Below are 20,607 nucleotides of genomic sequence, written 5' to 3'. Positions count from 1 at the left end.
TTCAGGCTGAGGCGTTCGGCGTGCGAGGCAGGCAGGCAGGCAGGCGAGAAAGTTCTGCTCGCGGATAATCGCCGCCTGGCGCGTTCCGCCGTCGAATCTTTCAGTCACTCTTCACTTTCCCTTTCAGTTTCCAAGATAGGTTGCGGCGAGGAATCGGCCTGAAATTAACATAAATAAAAGCTACAGAGCAGGCGGAGGGGGGGCTTCCCCCTCTCCCTCCCCCTCCCACAAACCACCACTTGCAGTGTGCCTTGGCAAAGACTTGACATTGTTCTACGCGTCTTAGCCTCCGCTGCTCTAGAGTCGCCTCTCCCTAATTTCTGCTGGGGAAAAAAGGGAATCAGGATTTTGCTTTAGATTTGATTTTCAAGACTTTTACTGTGCATCCTTACTAGTACAGAGAAAACAAATCCAAATCGGATCCAGCTGCGCCTCTAAAAAGGGGGGGGTGTCGAAATCATACCTATCTATCTCGTAAGCAAACCTCCAAGGCTGCAATCCTATGAACCATGCCCTGATTTGAAGAGTAAGTTCCCTTGGAATATTAAAGTAAGACTTCCTTCCGGGTAAACATGGACGGATCGTGCTGCAAATGGCGTAGGAAAGGGGATCAGAAACAAAGCAGAGGAAGCCCACCCTGGATTGAGAACTCCAGGGAAATAAATCTACCCAAAAAACGCATAGATGCATAACATGCCAGTTAAAAGCAAAACAAAACCCTTTTCCTCTCTTCCACCCCCCCCCCGGTCTGAAAAGGCACATTGTGGAAGCGGCTGCCTTCGCATTGCTCCATGGTAACCCCCGTGGAGCAGGCAGCAGCAACAGCAGCCGCGCGCCCCGCTCGACGCGCGCGCCCTGCTCCAGTGACAGGTGTTTCCCGGGTATTTTGGTGGCGACGTGGGGGAGGAGAAGGCGAGCGGCTGATCCAAGCAGGCGGGGCGGGGGGGCGGGGCTTGCGCTCTTCAGAGGCAACCAGGAGGCGGGGCTAGGACGGAGTTCTTCCAACCTATCATCTCCTCCTCCCGCTGTGTGGGGTTTTTTGGGGGGGGAGGTGGGCTGGTTGGTTAATCTGTGTAGCTGCCGGAGCCCTCGGACTAAATGGCATTGGCGCTCCGAGGTTTTACTACCACAGGAGCGACTACTGGACAAGAGGGAAAGCGAAGAGAAAGCGGGAGGCGGTGAAACTAAACTAAACACCTCAGGACCTCTCTGTTTCTCACCCCCCCCTCCACCACCAATCACCCAGGGAGCCCAGAAGGGGACAGAAGAGAAGACGACGAGGGGGGCGCGATAAGAGCCGGCGGAGAAACTGACTCTGAGGGGGGAAAGGAAGAGCGCGAGCGGCGCTTTGCCTCGTTCGTGGGTTTTGGGTCTGGTTTTTCAAAGTGAGGCAACAACTTTTGGGAGTTCTTGGATTGTGGCTTCTGGGAAGGTCCCCTGGACAGCGCAGGCCAGACCAAGCGGGGATTGAAAGTGGTGGTCGGGAGCGAATACCTTGCTTCCCGAGAGGGCGCCCCTCTGCTTGGGGCCAAGCGCCTGCCTTCCTGTAGCCAAATCCCCCCCTCACACCTTTCTGGGGGGAGGGGGGAGGACACTGTGCGCTTTCGCCCTCGCGGACTCCGGAGCGGAGGGCGGCGGACGCCGCTTGGACCATGTAATTTTGAAGACGAAGGCGCAGAGCAGAGGAGACTGACCTTCGGGTTCTTCTTTCCTCTCCTCGCCAAAACGACGACGACCACGACGATGATGAAGAACCTGGTACGAAGAGTCTTTTCCTGGGTGAGCTTCCTTACGATCGCCGGGACCTTCCATCTCTGCGCTGCTCAGTCAGGTGCGGTCCGGTTACCTCTCTTGTCGTTGGTCTTTTTTCTTTTCTTTCCTTTTTCCTTTTTTAAGGGGAAAAGGGCGACCGGTGTCTCTTCGATCATTTCTCCGCGTCGATCCAGACGAGGTTTCTTCCTTCCTTTCTTTTACATGTCATTTGAAGATTGGCAGACTTCGGGGGGTGGCAGGGGGGATCCTAGCGGCTATTCGCTCTCAGAAGGACATCCCCGGATAAGTTTTAAAAATGGGCGATTGTCAGACTGACCCAAGTTGGTTTGCTCGTTGTTTCCAGGGGCTAGCTTTACAGGCGTGTTGTGCGTGCTCCGGTTTTCTTTCAAAAACCCACGGAGAGGATTCCGTTTGCGATGTGCTTGTTTTGCCAGGATTATCGCCCAAAGCAAAGGCTTTGAAAGTGAGGTCTGGCCACTGGAAACCACTGGAAATATTGTTAGCCCTCCTCCCCACGCCAGTCCCTTTGGCGTGTCATCAGCGGAGGGGAATCCTTTAAGGATGGGGGTCTCTTGCCGAAGAGGCTTGTGTCTGCTGCTGCTCTCGCGGCACCTATGGCCCGGAATCCAGCCGAGGTGTGGGGGGCGGTAGGGCTGGCTTTTTCAACAGGCCAGCAGTTGACCGGTTCTCGTTGTCCTCTGACAGGTCTGCGGAGGTGAAAGGGGCGCTTGTGTCGCCTTGCGCCGTTGAGTTGTCCGGGCAGGTTGGCAGATAGGTCCGGGCAGAGAGGAGAGACGGAAGCGAGGAGGAGGAGGAGGAGAGACTCCTTGGTGGAGCCAAAAGAAAGGGCAGGATCCAGCCCAATCGGAGCCCTTTCAACGCCTCCCTTGATTTTAGCGGGCAGGTTGAAAACAGCAGCACTCGATCTCCTGGAAGCCAAGGGAGAAGCTGAGAGAGCTTAACTTTGGATGGCTCGTGCCCGACGTGTCCTGCTTTGCTTGCTTGTAGGGATCTTCAGGAAGGAGGCGGGCGGGCGGAGGGGAAGCCCCTCGGTTGCAGCTGCTCCCTTGCAGAACCGGCGCTACATACAGATGCACCGCTCCCTTCCCCCCCCCGCGCCAGGTTCCCCTCTTTGTACAGGTGAGCCTTCCGTCCTCCCTGTCTGCTGATGACAGGGGCGATGAGAAGGAAAGGCGGGAAGAGAGGCGGCTCCTGCTCACCCCGATTCTCTTCGGGGTGGCGGGCTTCGCTTGGCAGCGTCTCTGGTTTGCTCAAGGTCCAGCTCAGGGTTAGGCTTGGTTTCCCGGGCGGGGTGGAGACGAGGAGGGATTCTCGGGACAAGAGCGCAAAGTTTGACACACTTTGATCTCACCTGCCGGTCTGGGTGGGAGCGTAAACGGCGTCGGCATGCCCTAGCCAGAGGCTGTCTCTTCTTCCAGCGGAGCCTGGCCGTCTTTCCTCGGAAGTAGAGAGTCCGCAGGATTTCGTGATCCAGAACTTTGGGCGTCGGGGCGACTAGTCATAGGCAGACAAAGCCACCAGATTGCACACTAGTCCGCTCTGACTTCAGTTGGGCCGAGTTCTGTGTGCCTGGATCCGGAGGCGCTTCTCTCGCGGGCTAACGGTGTCGCCACCAAGCACGTTTTGCTGTTGGCTCCGGAGTTGTTTGGTTGCTACGCTGGGCTCCAGATAAGCCTGGCAGAATGTCCAAGTGAATGCCAAGGTCTGGTCTCCCTCACTCTGCCCTTGCCTTTGATTCCCCGCCTTCCTTCGCCACCCTTCTCGGGGGTTCAGGAGGCATTGGCGATGACCCGCGCCGACACCCAGACATCGAGACAGGGCGGCTTCACAACTGACTCGAGGAATTTCCTCGAAGAAACTGTGGGTCTTGGTGCTCTTGTCTTTGGTCCCAAGCAGTTTTTGCTATTATTAACGCGAGCTTCTGGGGTTTCACGATCTTCTTGGGATCCCCTCTCTTCCCAGCATCACAACTCTCTCTCTCTCTCTCTCTCATTACAGTCCGACACCAACTTCTGGAATGCTCCTCCTCAGAGAGGACATCCCTGTGTTTTTATGTCGCTTTGGAGTGACTGCCTGGTAGCAAGGGCTGCTGTTTTCTTTTTGCAAGGCTTCTGCTGCTCAGGTTTTAAGTGAAGTAACACTTCGACAAGAGACTGGAACAAAAATGTGTGCCTTTGTGAATAGCTAAGGAAATCCTTCTAGATATAGGTATATAGATAGATATGCAAGGGGGGATGCACGGGGGGGAGAGAGGGGGGGAGAGGGAGGGAGGGAGGGAGAGAGAGAGAGGGAGAGAGAGAGAGAGAGAGAGAGAGATTGGTAAGAAGATGCTTTGTTTTACTGGACCAATGGCTTTATACAGGTTTCAGGCTCCAGCAGATTCCCTTTGTGGTGAATGGAACTGGTGCCAGCTATTTAACTCTACTCAGAGCAAAACTATATATAAACATGGCAGGGTGGAATAGCTCTCTGTGTAGGATAGATGCTTTAGGAATAGTTCTGTGTTACTCAAAAGCGTGTTTACACTCTCACGAAACATCAACAGGGCCAATAAACGACAACACATGCACATTTGGATCTTTTAGAGCACAATCTATAGGAAAGTCATGCGGCACAAGTCCCACTGAAAAAAGAGAAGCGCTGTCACACATCTCCTAGTCATTCCAGTGGAGTGTTTACAGGAAATCTTCCCAAAAGATCGTGCCTACATAGCCAGGGCCCACTAAGCGGCCACAACCGCCTGTATCAAGCAGTGTATATATGCGTGTGTGTGTGAGAGAGAGAGAGAGAGAGAGAGAAAGAGAGAGGTACAGCTAATCTTCCCCTGGTAAATCTACACAGGGAGCTCCCCCCCCCTTTCCTTTTCTTCCCTTCAGCCAGTGGCAGTTTGGAGGAGTTTGTTTTGGTCTAAATGAGAAATTAAGTGTGGATAAGTAAACTGAGCTGCCAGAGGGCGACAAGATGTTGAGTGAATTGCTTTTAGATGAAACAAATTAAGGAAACGAGAGGAGACAATCTGCTTCTTGCATTATTAGACACGGCTTGGAGTTCAGGGGGGAAAGTGGTGTATTTTTGAAATGCTAATTTCTTAAGAAGTGGGAGGAATGCACCTTATTTACTGCTCTGTGTGAACAGCATGGAAATACAGGGAATCTTTTTGTTGTTTTGGTACAGTACAAAAAAATCTTTGAAGGAAGCAGAGTTTATTCTGAGTGCTGTTTCTCCAAAGAAATCAGAGGAAATTCTCCCTGTATGTTTGGTGTCTTTTATTGCGGGTCTACTGAATGGGCAGCCCAGCCCCCCTGAGATTTATTCAAAAGGGAGGGTCCCAAGAATGCGGTCTCATTTCTTCCTGGGATGTTTCATTATATTTAGCCCCATTCATAAAATATTTAGACCAGCTGGTCTTGGAGAATGAGAGAATCAAAATCAGTGAGGAAAGGAAACATCTTTTACTGGGCCAGTAGTCATTGGTATCAGAATTTTGTCCATCAAGAGAGACAGTCCAGTAAATAGTATTGTCTTACCTAGTTTCTTGAATTATATTTATTGAGTGAATGGAACTGGAACTTTTAAGACTACAGTTGTCCTAAGGAAACTTATAGCAGATTGAAATCTATTGAATGTGATCAGGATCCGGCCAAATGTCTCCATACATTATTTTGGCCCAAGTACACTGGTCATATGTAGGATTATGCTGCATGTTATTTACAGGTACAGATCTCACAGCTCAGTGCTTCTCGACAGCACTTTTCCTTTAAATTAACACCATCATCACAACCTCCTACATAGAGGAATGTCATTGTTTTGTGTGCTGGACAGATTTGATCAGGCATTCTGGTCCACATACATTATGTTGCATTGTTTAATTTGGATCTTTGCCTAAGGCATACAGGCGAGCTATTTTTTCCTTCACGATTGTAAGGTGTCTGCAAACATTGTCGACTAAATCTAGGTAAAAGGGAAGTTCTGATTGCATGTGAGCCAGAAGCCAAATAATGATATTGGAATTGAGAAACAAAATATAGTCTGAGTAAAAGGTCTATTTACCTTTAAGGCAGTTGTGCTGGCAGCCTAGCAATAAGGGGCTGTGTTGGCTTTGATTCCGTTTTTTAAATTCCCATTTTTATATATATTTGTAGTTCCTGTAAGCTTAAAATGACAGATAGCCTTGATTATATTTGGTCCATTCTATAGAGCAGGGTTATTTATATTTACTGGAATTTATTGAATTTTCCCCGCGGGCCACTAAGAGTTTAAACCTGTCTTACTTAAACAGTTGCAAGTTAAATGTGAAAGCCATGTTAAATCTCAATAGACAAAGATGTGGAAAAGTTTGGCAAATACTAGCTTTTTGATTTACGTATACTGTGGATTATGGTTCTGTTCTTAAAGCATCAAGCTCCCTGCCATACTGAGAAAGAAACAGAATATTATTTCTTCAAATTACTGATTGTCTTGCATTTCCTTCTGTTTGGTTTTTCCACTGGCAATTCCAGGATATTAATAATTCTTATTTTTACATACACTTTTCTTCTCTGTTAGCCGTAGTTGAAATATCATTTCTTATTCCCTCTGTCCCCCACCCTTTGTTCTTTTCTTGTTGGCTAACCTTCCTTCTTTCCCCTTATTGACTATATAGTTCGTTTTTGTTCTATTCTTTGCCTAGTCTTTTCCCATCACATTCTTGTTATTGCTTCCCTAGGTTTCTTTGTTTTTTGCCATTATTGGAGTTAATGATCCCAACCCACAGCCCAGTTTTGCCAGAGCACCTGGGCTTTTAGAGTGTAACCCTTAGTGTGTTTATTTAGAAATAAGCCCCATCGTGTTCATTTAGTTCCATGTAAATGTGCGTAGGTTGGAGCTACATGTTTTTGTGCCTTTGTTAAGCAATTTCACAATACACAAAGTCAAACCAATAACTTATAATAATGAAACCATTTCCCACTTGATCTGACATAGCTCGACTGGAATCCATTGATGCCTAGCTGCGTTTAGGTTTCACAGTGTTAGTCCAGCTGACTAGATTGTCTTAAATCCAAACCCTCCAGTTTAACTCAATTGTGGATTACTGCCTGAGACACTCTCTATTTACCCCTCTCTGATCAATCTGACATGGCTGGCTGAGTGGACAATCATAAAGCTATTCTACTGCCCAGATTTATTCCTGAAAGAAAATAAAATGGCATTGATCCAGGGTCAGTTGCTCTTTAAAACACTGACTCCCGAGGCTGAATTGGTCCTTAAGGGGATGCTGATGCATCCCTTGGGCACAATCTCTTATACTGGCTCCTGACTCTAGAAGGAAGAAAGGCACTTTATTTAAATGGAAAGGGTGGAAAGAGAACTGTTTTAATTGTAAACATTTACTGATCCATTGTTGACCTATTATCTCATGACAGATGTATTCTCTGAAGAGGTCACTGTATTAAGCTACAGTCCACAACCTGCCTTGCTCGGTATGATTCTTGGTGCAACCTCATCTTTTCAGTGAGAATTTAATGAAAGTGCTTTAGAGTGGGTGGCTCATAGCCTGGGGTACAGTGCACCTCAGTGAAATGATTTGTACATATGCATCCCCCATGTATTTCAGAGACCCTTGCAGGGGAGATGTTCTTGGTGGAATATGGCCAGTAGCATATGTTGGATTAGACACATTTTTCCTTTGGATTCTGGAACCAGCAGTGGGGAACCTTCAGCCTGAGGGGTTCACTCCTGGGCAGCCTTGGCCCCTCTTACCACCATCTACCAGAATGCGCCCCCTGACAGATTAGCCCTGAGGAAATGCAGCCCCTGACAGAAAAAAGTTCCCCAACCATTGTAGTAAACTCTGTGGCTCTGATCTGAAGTCCTCTAAAGTTGTCTTGCAGATAAGCAGAATCAGAATTATGAATCCACCTCAGTAAATGAGCCCACCCACTGTGTTCAGGTGTGCTTATGTGCCGTATGACTCTGGCCAGCAATTTGCCTGGAGGGACCTGTTACCTGCCCAGGGTGACCAGCTAACTGGAAGACTGTTAAAGGAAGAAAAAAAGCAAACTTTAGTGATCAGAATATTTTTTTTGGATTGGGGTTCAAATTCTTGTTCACCCATGCACTTCCTGTGAGATATTGCAGTTTGCCATTTGTAAAATGGTCATTGGGGAATCAGAATAGAGAGAGACTGAAGCTTCTTGTACATTAACAGCTTGATCTTAAAGGTGTGCCTTCCTCTGCATAGAATATATGCACAGCATCTAAAACAGGGATGGGGAATCTGTGACCATCCAGGTGTTGCTGGGCTGCAACTGGAATACTGGCTGGGGATGAAGGGAGTTGAAGTCCAACAATGTCTGGAAGGATACAGATTCTCCATCCTTGATCTAAATAACTATTAGTAACTTGAACTTAATTTAATTTTAACTTTGTATTTTAATATAAAATTATTTTAATTGAATTTTAACTTGTTGGACAACTTATACTTTGTTTATGATTTCTGTGCAAGTCACATTGAAATGAATGGGAGCTTTTCAAGAATATAGGGGGTCCTGGATAGGTTTACTAATTAACCTGAGAAAGTGGCCTAGCCTGCTCTTCCTGGCTTTAACAGCAGCTTGATGTGAAGCAATTCACAGGTGAAGCTTTTCAGCAAATGCCAATAAACAGTTACCACTTGCTATTGTTTACACATCACTCAGTTGCTAAAAGCACAGTTACAGCAACCAACTGAAATGTTGGCAGCCCTAGCGTAGGGACAGAAATCTCCCAGTGGATTACAGCCTTTGTTTAGGTTTAAGCAAAGCATTACAAGAATGACTAGTCTGTTTGAGAGAACAGAATAGCTTAAATTGCATTATTTTGCTGTTGCGGCTCTAAAAGAAAATGGAAAAAATAATTTTCTCCTCTGTGTGTAGGGATGTTCTGATATTCCTGGGAAATTGATTCCAAAATGGGTGGGGAGTTTCTACGATACAAAAGGCTCACCACTTCACACAATCACCTTGCACATGTTGGCAGGCAACAGAAATGGGGCAGAGCTAGTGTGCTTGTGCCCACTGCCCCTCACGTGGTAATCTCTCTGTCTATGTAATACCTGAAGAGGGCTATGGAATCTGCTCATTTCTTCCTCTGCTGATGGGCAGCTGATGGGCAGCTTGAATGCTTTGGTGGGGTCCTCAAAAGGTTCCTCCCAAAAGCCCCCTGCTGACCCTTTCATTAGGCTGTTAGCTGATTAATCAGCAGCTCCATGGGTTCTGTATATTTCTTTGAAACTATATTTTTCTTTTGATTCCTGGGATCTGGACTACATATTAAGTAGGATGGCAACATAAAGTAAGTTTAGAGTGAGGATAACGCTTCCTGCTCTCACTCCGAATGGGCAAACATATTTTTCCTTTTTGCAGGCCCCATTAAAAAAAAAAACCAGCCCAACAGTTCAAAGTATGTCTAGCTGCTCTCTCAAATTGACTGCTGTTAAAAAATGTGCTTTTTTACTTTCCATAACAATGAGCCTACTTAATCTGATATAGTGGTTGGCTTGCGTTTTCTTTAGAAGACTTTTCTCTGTCAAGTGGGGCTTCTTGTCAGGAGCTATATCATAGTCTGAGGAATTTTCCTCAGTCAGGTTGATGTCCCTGATTTGCTAAACATGAACTCAGAGTGGTTTCTGTTAACTTTGTAAACAGTTGTCCTTTTCTTTACAGAGCAGCATTCCAAATATGACCATATCCTGAATGCTATTTTGATGAAATATTGACATTTGTTTTTGACCAAAGGCTTGGTTGTATTTGGAGTTATGGTCTGCCAAGGATTGGCTTACAGATGTTTGTTTCTGAATTTTGTAAATATTGGCACATATTGTCAAGATCTGAAAAAGTAAAGCTTGCTGACTAATATTGTTTCATCAAAAGGGAGCGTAGAATTGGTAAGGTGTTATGGGACATCTTTCAGTCAGCTGGCACTGAATCTTTTTAAAGCAAGCAATATTCTTGCATAGTGCCCAGGATTCTTGGCTTGTTGCATGTTTGACCTGATAACAAGGAGGTCAGTGAGCAAGTGGTGGGTGCAATCCAAAGAAGGTTAAGTGTGCTGCAGTCCCATTGAAACAAGTGGGATTTAAGCACTAACTGCCCTTTGCATTTTGTCTGGTGGTCACTGGACTATATATAGCTTGGCTTGGCAAGGGGGGATTATTTGGAACATGGGTTTGAAGTCTTTAGAGTGAAGCTGCAAAGAAAATATAGCAACTGATGAGTCAAACTTTTCCCCCACCTTCAGTTTGACTCAGGTAGCACAAACCCTCTGAGAGAAGAGATGAGATAAGGCAAAACAAAAGATGTCACTCTTATTTACTAACAAGGAGAGCCTGATTTTCAAAACAACAAGTGAGACCTGTAGCAAAATGCTGCAGTGTTCCTTTTAGGAACGCTCTGGTTCAGGGCATTTAACAGCCTAAAACAGAAGCCTTGTAGTGCTCTGTGCAGGCCTTGCAGGGGTGGGGGAGGTTGAGGAAGGAGAGAGGAATTCCCCTCCCCTCCAGGAATTCCCTTGCTATCCTACAGAGCTGTTGGAAGCTCAAATTTGGTGCTAGCTGCTATATAATGGGGGGGGTGCTGGCTGGCTGGCTGGCTCTGGAGAGTGGGAAAGGCAGAAGTATCATTTCCCCTTTCCTTCAACCTGAAACATCCCCAGGGAGGAGACATTTTAACCTCATCAGTGACACACATCCCTCCACCCTAATTCAGGACCAGATATCTTCCAGGATATTCCAGGAAGAATTGGCCTTCTTCAGTCCCCTAGTAGCGGGGAACCTTTACCCTCCATATGTTTCTGAACTACATCACCCACCATCCCTAGCTGTTGGCCATGCTTCCTGGGGCTGATGGGAGTTGTAATTCAGTAACATCTGGAGGGCCAAAGGTTCCCCACTACTGGGGGGCTGAAGAAGGCCAATTGTATCTCCTCGTGCCTTCCATTTTTCTCTCTTTGCCATTTTGCTTTCTTTTAAAATCCCCTGGTGTTGTGACTAACCATACAATTCAAGTAAAATCTAGTTTGTCCTTCAGAAGCCAGAAGGAATGCAGAGCAGGGCTGCCGCCCAGTGATCAAGTGGGTGGAGGGGGTAGAAAAGGCTGAATGCTGCTTCACACAGCTGTTCTATGTATTTATTTACTTATTTGAAAGCAGTTATAGGCTACTTTTCTTCAAGCTCAACATGGCTTACAATGGGTACAATATTGTTTACATAAAAATAAAATAAAGTCCTAAAAACAAAAGACACACACAATCCTGCCTCCCAATAAAAACTCACAATACTGATCAGGCAAAAAAGAATTACCAAGAAATAAGGGTAGAAACACACTTTCTGTTCTGCCAATTCCAGTGTGTCTCCACCTTTCTCTTCTGAAAATGGTGGCAAACCCCACCCCTTTTTACTGTAAAACCCAGTGGGAGCAGCTAGAGTGCATTTTTTAAAATTCAGCTTCAAAGAGATTTCACAACTGATTGGCAGATCAACCTGTTCCCCCTCCAGATGTGGCTGATAAAAATGCTTTGGAGTAGGCGACTAGTGTGTTCACAGCCTAAGTGTCTACTTACTTCCATCACAACTCGTGGCTCTTAACCCAACAGCCCAAAAGCCAGCCATAACAAGATTGTCTTGCAACCCTTCTAAACTGCATTCTAAGCAGCACAATACATTTTATGCAATGAAATGCATGCAATTTTATATACTTCATGCAGGCTGCAGAATTTAACTTTCCTGGCACAATTTTAAAATATTATCTTGGCTTAAAGGGCAGAGTAAACCTCACTCTGATAAGACAGCAATGCACTTTCCAGGGTATTTCCTGGATATATCTGTGGAACCCATCAAACTTGGTTTATTACTTATATTTCCAAAAATATAAGATGAACATCTAATAACAGTAACTTGATCCCATCCTGGGAAAGAGTTAATTGTCCTGTAAAAAGTTTGTTGTTGCCTAGGGACCAGTATTCACACAGTCTGCTTATATTTGCTTTATGCAAACAACATGGCACCAGCTATTAACTTGCATTACTGTACTTGCACTGAATGCCATAAGAGTTCAAGAGATAGACAATTTTAATATGGAGGGCTTAATTCAGGGGCTATGGATTATTAAAATAAACCTTTCATTAAAAAGACTGACAATTACACAGTAAGTGTAGGAGACAGCAGGAAACACCTGGAATTAAACACTGTAGAAAAAGAATTAATATGATCTAGCCAGAATTTATAGTCCCATGTGTTGGAATGTTTGGATTATACACAATGCCAGTTATGATCATAGAGAGCTCTGCGGTTGAATTCACTGAAGGCTTACTCAGAAGTAAATCACATTGAATTGAATGAGGATTTCTACCCCATAACCACAGCCTGCGTCTGGCAGGTAGTAGCCACAGTGTTATCCAGTGGCTGGAACATGAAATTAAGTAAATTTGAAATGGGAAGGAAGAGCAGTGATGTGGATGGATTTGGAATTTGTGGGTTTGAAATGCAAAGTTTGGACAGCCTCATTCAGATGGCTTACAGACAATGTGTTTATTGAGCGTTGATCCTTGTTTGCAGGGAGGTTATACAATATTGCATCAAGCAAATGTTATCCCACACTTTCATGTGCATTTTCCCACCACTCTCCTTATTATGAAATGTCCAATCGTTTGTAGAAGCAGGGTTGTTGCACAAGAACTCCAAACCAATTCCTAACTGTTCAACTTGAATTTGCTGGTATGTGACTGAATCCCACCTGAAAATAGCAACTGTCTGAAAGTGTTCTGAGTTACAAAATGTGCCCAGTCACCTTCAAACTGGGGTCTGGCTCATAATGGGTTTCATCCCCACCTCTGCTTTTAGCCAGTCCTCCCTGTCAGACCCCTTCTTTTCAAGCAAAAGAAGAAACACCTTTGCATCATGCTCAGTATCATTTTCCTGCCAGGTGGTCTGGGATGTGCAGTTTCCTCTGTCTCCTCTATCTGCAAACAGAGCAAAAGGACTGGCAGGGAATGCCTTTCACCCATTTGACTTATTTGAATTTTATTGGGAAAACTCATAGGCCAAAGGTTTTTTTCAAAAGAAAAAATTCTCCAGGAACATTCATAACAATAACTCTAAATCAGACTGGGGTCGGGGGAAAGCTTACCCATCGATAAGGAAAGTGAATTGCTTAAAAGAAAAAATCTTCCTTTTCACATTATGTTTTCAGAATCTACTTAGTTAAAAACTAACTGGAAAAGGAGCCCTGAGGCCAATTGATGGACATTTTAATCTCATCTATCATCTCGTCTATATATTGTAAATGGTTTTGGGGGCATTCTAACTAAGAAGCTATGGATACACAGTCCATATTAGACTATTCTGAACAGGTCTGAATGTGTAGTACTTCATCTATGCAGATCTTAAAGGAATGATTAAACTAGTTATTGTCAAGAGTAGTCAGTATTGTGGACGTGTAAATACATGGAAGGCCCTACTCCACTGTGGCTGGTGTGGCTGACATCGTTCCCCATCCCCACTCCAGCTATGTGTGACCCCTTTCTACGTGCCCGAAACACATCTGGCAAGGAGATCTATTTGTGGGAGCTTGTTGCTGCTTTATGTTGCCATTAATATGCATAAAAGGAGAGCTGTTGACTTGGCCAGCCATAATGGTTTGCTTGGATTATTTCATAGTCCCCGCTGTGTAAATATGTTTAAAGCTGGATAAACACATATTCAAGCTTGAAGTAGACAGCACTGTTTAGCTGTTTGACTGGCTACAAATCTGGAAGGACAATACCTCTTCAGTGGAGTATATTTGTCTTACACGTAGGCTTACATGAGCTTTGGAATATTCAGCTGACATAATTCATAAACATCATTTTGCAATTGTTGTAAGAATTTGAATTGTGTTGGCAACCTTGAATCCAAATTGTGCTCTGTAGATTTGAAGACTGTTGATAATTATGGAGTTCTTTGATATATTGTACAGATAATTAATCTCTTACAGCAGGACCTTCCATTATGACAGTGTGACCCTGTTGCAATAATTTGTGTGGAGTTTGATAAGAGTGTATCATATTAATCAGGCTGGGAAGTGGAAAGTTGCTGTTACACCACTGGATGGCGCTACTACATGCCAAAGCATGGCCTCTGCATTCCACTTAAATTAGCAGGGGTCAAGGGAGCGGAGATATGTGAAATTTGCAATTTGCAACCCAATGGGGAGGGGAATGAATTGGGCATTATGTTTAGGACCACTTCTAAAATCAAAATGTTGATTTCTCAGAGTACTGATAAAGTAAATTGGCCAATTTTGCTATTTTTCAATTAATTTGAGAACGGCTTCTAATTTTTCAGCCTTTCTGTGTAGGTTTGATAATTTGTTTGTTTTTATTGATAAGAATTTTTTTCTGACACTTATGCATCACTCAAGGCAGCTTACTTATTGTCCGTTAAAATGACAATATCACAGTAAAATCACAGTATCTCGCTCTCTGTAAAAAAAGTAGAGACAGGCATGGCAGCAGTAGCGGCTGATGTGGTGGCATTACAACTAACTTGGATCACAGTGGGCGGGTCAGTGACTCAGCAGCGAGGTTGAGGCACTAGCAGGGCCAATCCAGCCCTCCTGCCAGTGCATTCACACAGCCCCAATTTTGCTGCTGCCATGGTCCAATGCTGTCCAGGTCAGCAACACTGGTGTCAGGAGCACAGCTCCGCAACACCATACTGGTTGCTACTGCATGACAGATAAAAATCTTCAAATCAAAATATTATCTACCCAGCCAAGCAGAAGACAGCTGGAATGGAAAACTCTTCACCAGCTGGCAGGAAACAGCCAGAAAGAAGAGCAGCTGAACATCCTGGGGCAAGGTGCTCCACAACTTGAAGGCTGCCACACAGACAGGGCCTCCTCTCGGGCCCACACCAACTGTGTTTAATAATTGGTCTTCGAATGAAGCAGCTATGTATCTTCTCCTGCATCTTGTTAGCATTCCAACCAAGTTCTGCTGAAGGATTGGGTTATGATTTGGCTGAGATGCAGAGCTAACACAAGGAGGATTCTATTGGTAAGGCAATGGCACAAAACCACAATGTTATCCAGGGTTGGGGAGGGTCCAGGCAAATTCATTAATGGCCATCCTGCATAAGGAGGCATATGGTAACAGAGGGTGTTCCATGTGCAGCAGGGAAACTCAGCAGATTCATAAGCCTCCCTCTACCATTTCATTCAACTTTTCTGATCTCCCATTATAAGGTGAAAAATTATTTTCTTCCAAGGGTCGGGCAGAACTTGGTGGGTGGCTGTCCCTGGGTGCAATGTTACTCTGGGAAGGTAAGCATCTCCCCCCAGTAAGAGAAAGTTGGTGTGGCATAGTGGCTAGCCATGAGTTCTGAATCAGGAAGTCACTGGTTCGATTCTTGCCTTTGCTGTGATGAACTCACTAGGTGGCCTCAGGCAAATCGCGCTCTCTCAGCCTCAGGCTACAGAATGGGGAATAATCATGATTTGTTATACACAGGGTTGTTCTATGAACTACAGCCTGTAGTCAAGTGCTTTGAACACTTAGTGCTATACAAATGCAATGATCCACATCTGTTGCCACCAACTTGGCAGGTCAGAATGTGGCCTGGGGACCCATTGACTCAAGTTTTAGGTATGGAACAGCTATTTTTCTTAGCCTCCTCTCGTCTCCTCTTTCTCTGTGCATTCCAGAGATAAGCAGACATTGTTGATTATGACAACAATGATAATACATAACATTTGTATAGCACTGTTTCAAAAACAAAAATAAAAAAGACAATGAACAAATTCAAATATATGAGATTGTGACCTCAATGAATTACAGGAAATGATCTTGCCTAATATATTAAAAATCTTTTCAAACATGGACTGCCCAGGGGATGGGGGAGGCTCACACAATTATAACTATGAAACTAGAAACTTCCAGAGCCCTATTTAGGTGTTCACCCTCACACAGTTGTAATCGTGTTAGCTTCTAGTTGTACTACTGACTGCCACAAAAGAGATAAAAATTACAATATGCTAGTAATACTAATATTCACACTGTTTATTTTTGTTTCTTATTCCACAAAAGATTATATTTAGGCTGTTTCTGACATTTGTTTGTTCATAATTCACTCATTTTCATGCGTACTGCATGTCCAAATTTGCCACATCTGTGTGTGTGATTAAGGCAGATCTGAAGTTACATCTGTCAGGGCTATTATGAAGACAGAGTAAAATGTCAATCCCTTCAAGTCATCTTTTGGCAATGAGATACACACATCTTCCGCCCCAGTCAAATGGCACAATCGCATTAGTGTGCAAGCAGTTTGTTGTCATGTGTGTTATCAGTTCTTCTTTGTATGAAAAGGTTTGTTGTTAATGGATTTAGCTGTGTTGGGTCCAGTCAGATTTGTGATGTGATCTATTCTGTAAACCCTAAGTTAGATGTGAGGACCGTTTAGCCCTTCAGATACTGTTGAACTACAACTCTCATCATCCCTGGCTATTGGCCATGCTTCTAGGAGCTGATGGGAGTTGTAGTTCAGCAACATATGGAGGGCCAAAGATTCCCCACCACTGCCCTAAGCCACTGATTTTCTACCACCTCATCCAAGTCTGACTCTGGGGTTCCATTCTCCCTACACATAAACCTCTGAGTTGCTTGATATTCCACATTTTTAAGTGATATTATTTATTCCAGAGCTTTGGAGATTTGCCAGATACATACATTTATTCATGTGGAACGGGGGCAGCCCTGCTTCTCAACTTGAAGTTCTGTTCCATTATTTTTGGGATTTTACCCTTCAGATGGAGAAGGTGATTGAATATCTAGCATTGATAGTCAAAAAAAACCCTTGAATTTCCGGTCCCCCATCTAGCTCAGGACTCTAGTACAGATATGGGGAACTTGTAGCCCTCCAGATGTAATTGGACTCAACCTCCCATTAGCCCCAGGCAGCATGACCAATACTGAGGGATGATGGGAACTGTAGTCCAGCAACATCTGGAAGGCCACAGATTCCCTATCCCTGCTGTGGTATACATCTTCTGCCACATCACTGCATAAGTTTCATATCACAAAGAAATCTGTTGTCAATATTTGGAGAGAAATGTCAGAAACTTCTGATCTCCATTGAACATACACAGAGCCTCACACAGGATATCACGGGCCCAAGTGAGGCAACGTGAGTGAAACAGTGTGAAATCTTGTTCAAGGTGGCCAGCTGAGGTTGAGGATTCCTCTTAGAATTGGATTCCCCTTTAGATCGGAAGGAGCCATCACCTGCTCTTACTACTGTTCTAGTTCTCATTTTACTTGGGGTACTGACCAATCCATAAGAGCCTTTCTGACCCATCTTATGAACTGGGAGTGAGCTTCTAAAACACAGCTCACAATCCAACATTCTGGATCATGTTCCAAAGCACACTGTCAGTTTGCACCACGAATGTAGTGGCAAATTCAGAAGTGCAAGGTCTCTTCATGTTAGTCACAGCCATGCCCTCTCAGTATAAGGAGATATGAGATCCTTGTTAATGCCTTCTCCTACAACAAACAGATGTCCCTAGGAGCCAATCAGCATGAAAGAGGATGATGTGTGTCAGCTACTGAGAAGAGTCTTCTCAGTGGCTGACTCATCTCCTTTCACTCTGATTGGCTCCAATCAGAAGGAAAGAACAAGGAACCAGGTTAGAAGACTCTTCTTGGTGGCTAACACACTCCTCTTTCATGCTGATTGGTTCATAGGATGCTGGAGACATAGGGACCCTGCTGGGACCCTACTCCCAAAAAGGTAATGGGTTTAAGACCCCCTGAGGCCCCAAACGACTACACCTCTGGTTTGTGCTGGGCTAGCTTCTGCCCCCAAAGAGGGTGCCTCTTGAGGAATGAAGTGTGTTTAGTGTGATTTTCGTAGTATAGATTTTTTCCACTTGCCACTCAAAATGTTAATTACCAGTAAATGACAACCTTCACCAAATTTCTGACATTTACTATAATGCACTACATATTTTTAAAAACTTAGTATCTCAATAAAGGTACTAAGCGGATGATCAAATAACAGCCTCATTTGCAACACATGAATGTATATTAAAAATTAACTATCCAAGTAATGAGAGAAAATGGTTTGAAATGCTGAGCAAAAGATTCCAAAATGAATTGAAGGGGGATGGACTTTATACAAAGATGTCTGTAGATCCCTGATGCCAAGCAATAGTTTACTGTACAGTTTCATGTTTTGAATTTGAAGAAATTAAAGTCTTTAACTAGAGGTGTCAGGGACTTATACGTGCAAAGCACTGGGTCTGTCAATAGGCTGTGGTTTCTGTGGTTCATGTGTATATTTAAGCATAGGCTTTTTATTGCATTTCAGGTTGAAAGTTTTGTTTTGTTTTTAATTAAACTCTCAGCAGGGCAGAGCCAACATCTGGTGTCAGCTGCCAGGCTCCAGGGATGGGTTGCCACCAACCCCACACCCGCTATCCAGCAGAAGCCATTGCCACCTGCCCTCTCTCTGAGCAGCAACAGCAGTGGTGATATTGAACTCCACTCCCTCTTTCCTCAACATGGGCACCTAGTGGTGGTGGGATCAAAAATGTGCAGCTGTCTGTGAAGCAGGGGGTTTATTAAATATTGTAAATATATCCTCTGATGGTAGTATAAAAATAATATAGTATCTGGCCACTGGTTATTACCACAATTTCTTCAGAGGAATTATTTTGTTTTAATCTGTCTTCCTGAGTTCGAATATGTTTTTCTCTTGGCAGTCATTCCCAAAAGAAGTTTACCATTTTTGATCCACCAAGCCAAATTCAAAAGTTGATATTTCTGTTCATTACTTTGGACAGGAAAGAAATAAAAATGTTATCAGTGAAGTATAGATTGCTGCACATAGAGGATTTGTGGGAATCCTGAGAGTCCAGCATTATTTCTATGTCTTTTATACAGAGGACAAAATAAAGGCTCCTTTTATTTTGGGAGATAAATTTCCGCACTGAGTGCAAATATCAATAGAGCAACCAATGTTTTCCCATTGCTAGCATCCATTTTTAGTAACTATTGTCCTTTGTGATGTACTTAATGCTCTAAAAATGTACTTGCCATTAACTTTGGGGCCAAATTATTGGCCAGTAAATGCCGTTCTTTGGTGGTTGTTAACGAAGTGTCGAGGATGAAAAGAGATTGTTCAGCAAATCCCTACAGCTGCACAGGATGACAAAATAACATATGTGACTAACTTCTTGAAAGATACATTTTATTATTCTTCCTGCATATACTGTAAATGATTGTTGCCTGAATTAGCACTCCATGAGCAAGAGAAATTGATACACAAACAGGCTGGCATGCAGCTAATTTTGTTTAGCAAATTGAGATCTGATACCTGCTATTTCACGCCCACTGCAAACAGACTCAGTCACTCGTTGCAGGCAACACACATTTGAAATACCTACGGGATGAATTCTGGTAACCACCTGCAAACCTGAAGCAAGTTCAATGGAGTTAGCAGCAATAACAGAGTTAACATTCCATGTGTAGGAATGGATTGATTTTTAGGCCCACAATGCCTCATGACTCTTGTAAGCTCTTAGAAGGGAAACATCCCTTTTGAGTAGATGTATGTGCATTTTAGAGTTTATATGCCCTAAAATGAACGAACAAACTCCAGCATCACACAACCATGATGGTATAAGAACATTTTGGGAGGGAGCTTTCATGCCCACCATCTTTGGTAATATCTGTGAGTAGGGATGGGTTTCACTACCTAGTTCCGATCCACTTGTCCATAGTTTGATCCTGATCAGCCCTTTTTTTGTTCCCTTTTGCTTTGGCACTTGCCGATTCAATCCGCTGTGTGAGTTTTTTTGGTGATTCGATCCTCGGTGGGGGGTTTTAGTGGCAATTTTTCCCCGTAATTTTTAACGTAAATGCTCATGTAAATGATCATGGTGTTCCATGTGTTTTCCCCCCTATTTACATATCAATGAGGCAGATAATTGCCTTTGTCTCTTGCCTTACGCTAACTGATGTTGTACTTAATTATTCCCCTCCCTTGCGCTATTCACTATTCTTGAATTAGTTTGTCAGCAGCGCTGCAGCAGCATCACCACCACCACTAGTACCACTTTGTATTTTTATTCACACACACACTCACAGCACAGAGAGAGAGACAGACAGATGTCCCCTAATGAGCTGACAGCAGCAATGAAAGTGGGGCAGGTTGCGTGGGTCAGTCTCTCTTATCATAATGTTTCCCGTGCAAGAGGATGGAGATTCAGAATGCTCTGAGCTGTCTTGTTTGAAAAACATGAAACTGCAGGAGGATTTGACAATTAACTTTGAAGACATATATAGCCTGGGACAGGGCAGGCAGCCAATATTTTTTACATTATATGGTGATAACACTTTTTTTTGGTAATATATAATGGACAAATGGCTATTGTTATCACAGCTATACTGTTACAATTGCAGCAACTTTGAGGAAATTACGAAGATAATTACATAAAACAAGAGGAATTTTTTTTAAAAAAAACTCTGTGCTGGTTGCAGCCATGGCCACAAAATCTGTGCTGATTACAGCTGCTACCCACTGCAAGAAATCAGCGCTGATCCAAAAAGATAGTGGACTGTCAAATTCAGTTGGAATCTGGTACTATGTCTGATTTAGGGGATATTCTCCCCCATCCCTATCTGTGAGTGGTCTTCTCCATATGAACCTGAATCATAGTAAAGGTTTTCTCCAGGCCTTTCAGCTCTCCATATGTTTTGTAGGTGGAGTGAGACCCTCGTTTTCTTTAGTTTTCAAGGAACACTTTGCTCTCTCTAAGA

The 20,607-nt window shown here is 44.1% G+C and overlaps 1 protein-coding gene across 5 annotated transcripts in view; it reads left to right on the top strand.

Annotated features, from left to right (window-relative positions):
• Positions 1-1,082: 1,082 nt before the first annotated feature.
• ERBB4 (erb-b2 receptor tyrosine kinase 4) overlaps positions 1,083-20,607 on the top strand; it is a 1,247,562-nt gene continuing 1,228,037 nt past the window's right edge. For all 5 annotated transcript variants that reach the window (XM_061607686.1, XM_061607684.1, XM_061607681.1 and 2 more), the window contains exon 1: positions 1,083-1,831. In XM_061607686.1, coding sequence (XP_061463670.1) covers positions 1,744-1,831 — 88 coding nt within the window. In that variant the 5' untranslated portion in view covers positions 1,083-1,743. The remainder of the gene's footprint in view (positions 1,832-20,607) is intronic.

Source organism: Rhineura floridana, chromosome 2, assembly GCF_030035675.1.
Source record: "Rhineura floridana isolate rRhiFlo1 chromosome 2, rRhiFlo1.hap2, whole genome shotgun sequence".
NCBI lineage: Eukaryota > Metazoa > Chordata > Lepidosauria > Squamata > Rhineuridae > Rhineura > Rhineura floridana.
The sequence above is the reverse complement of the archived record's forward strand: the minus strand, read 5'-3'. Positions and strand labels throughout refer to the sequence as shown.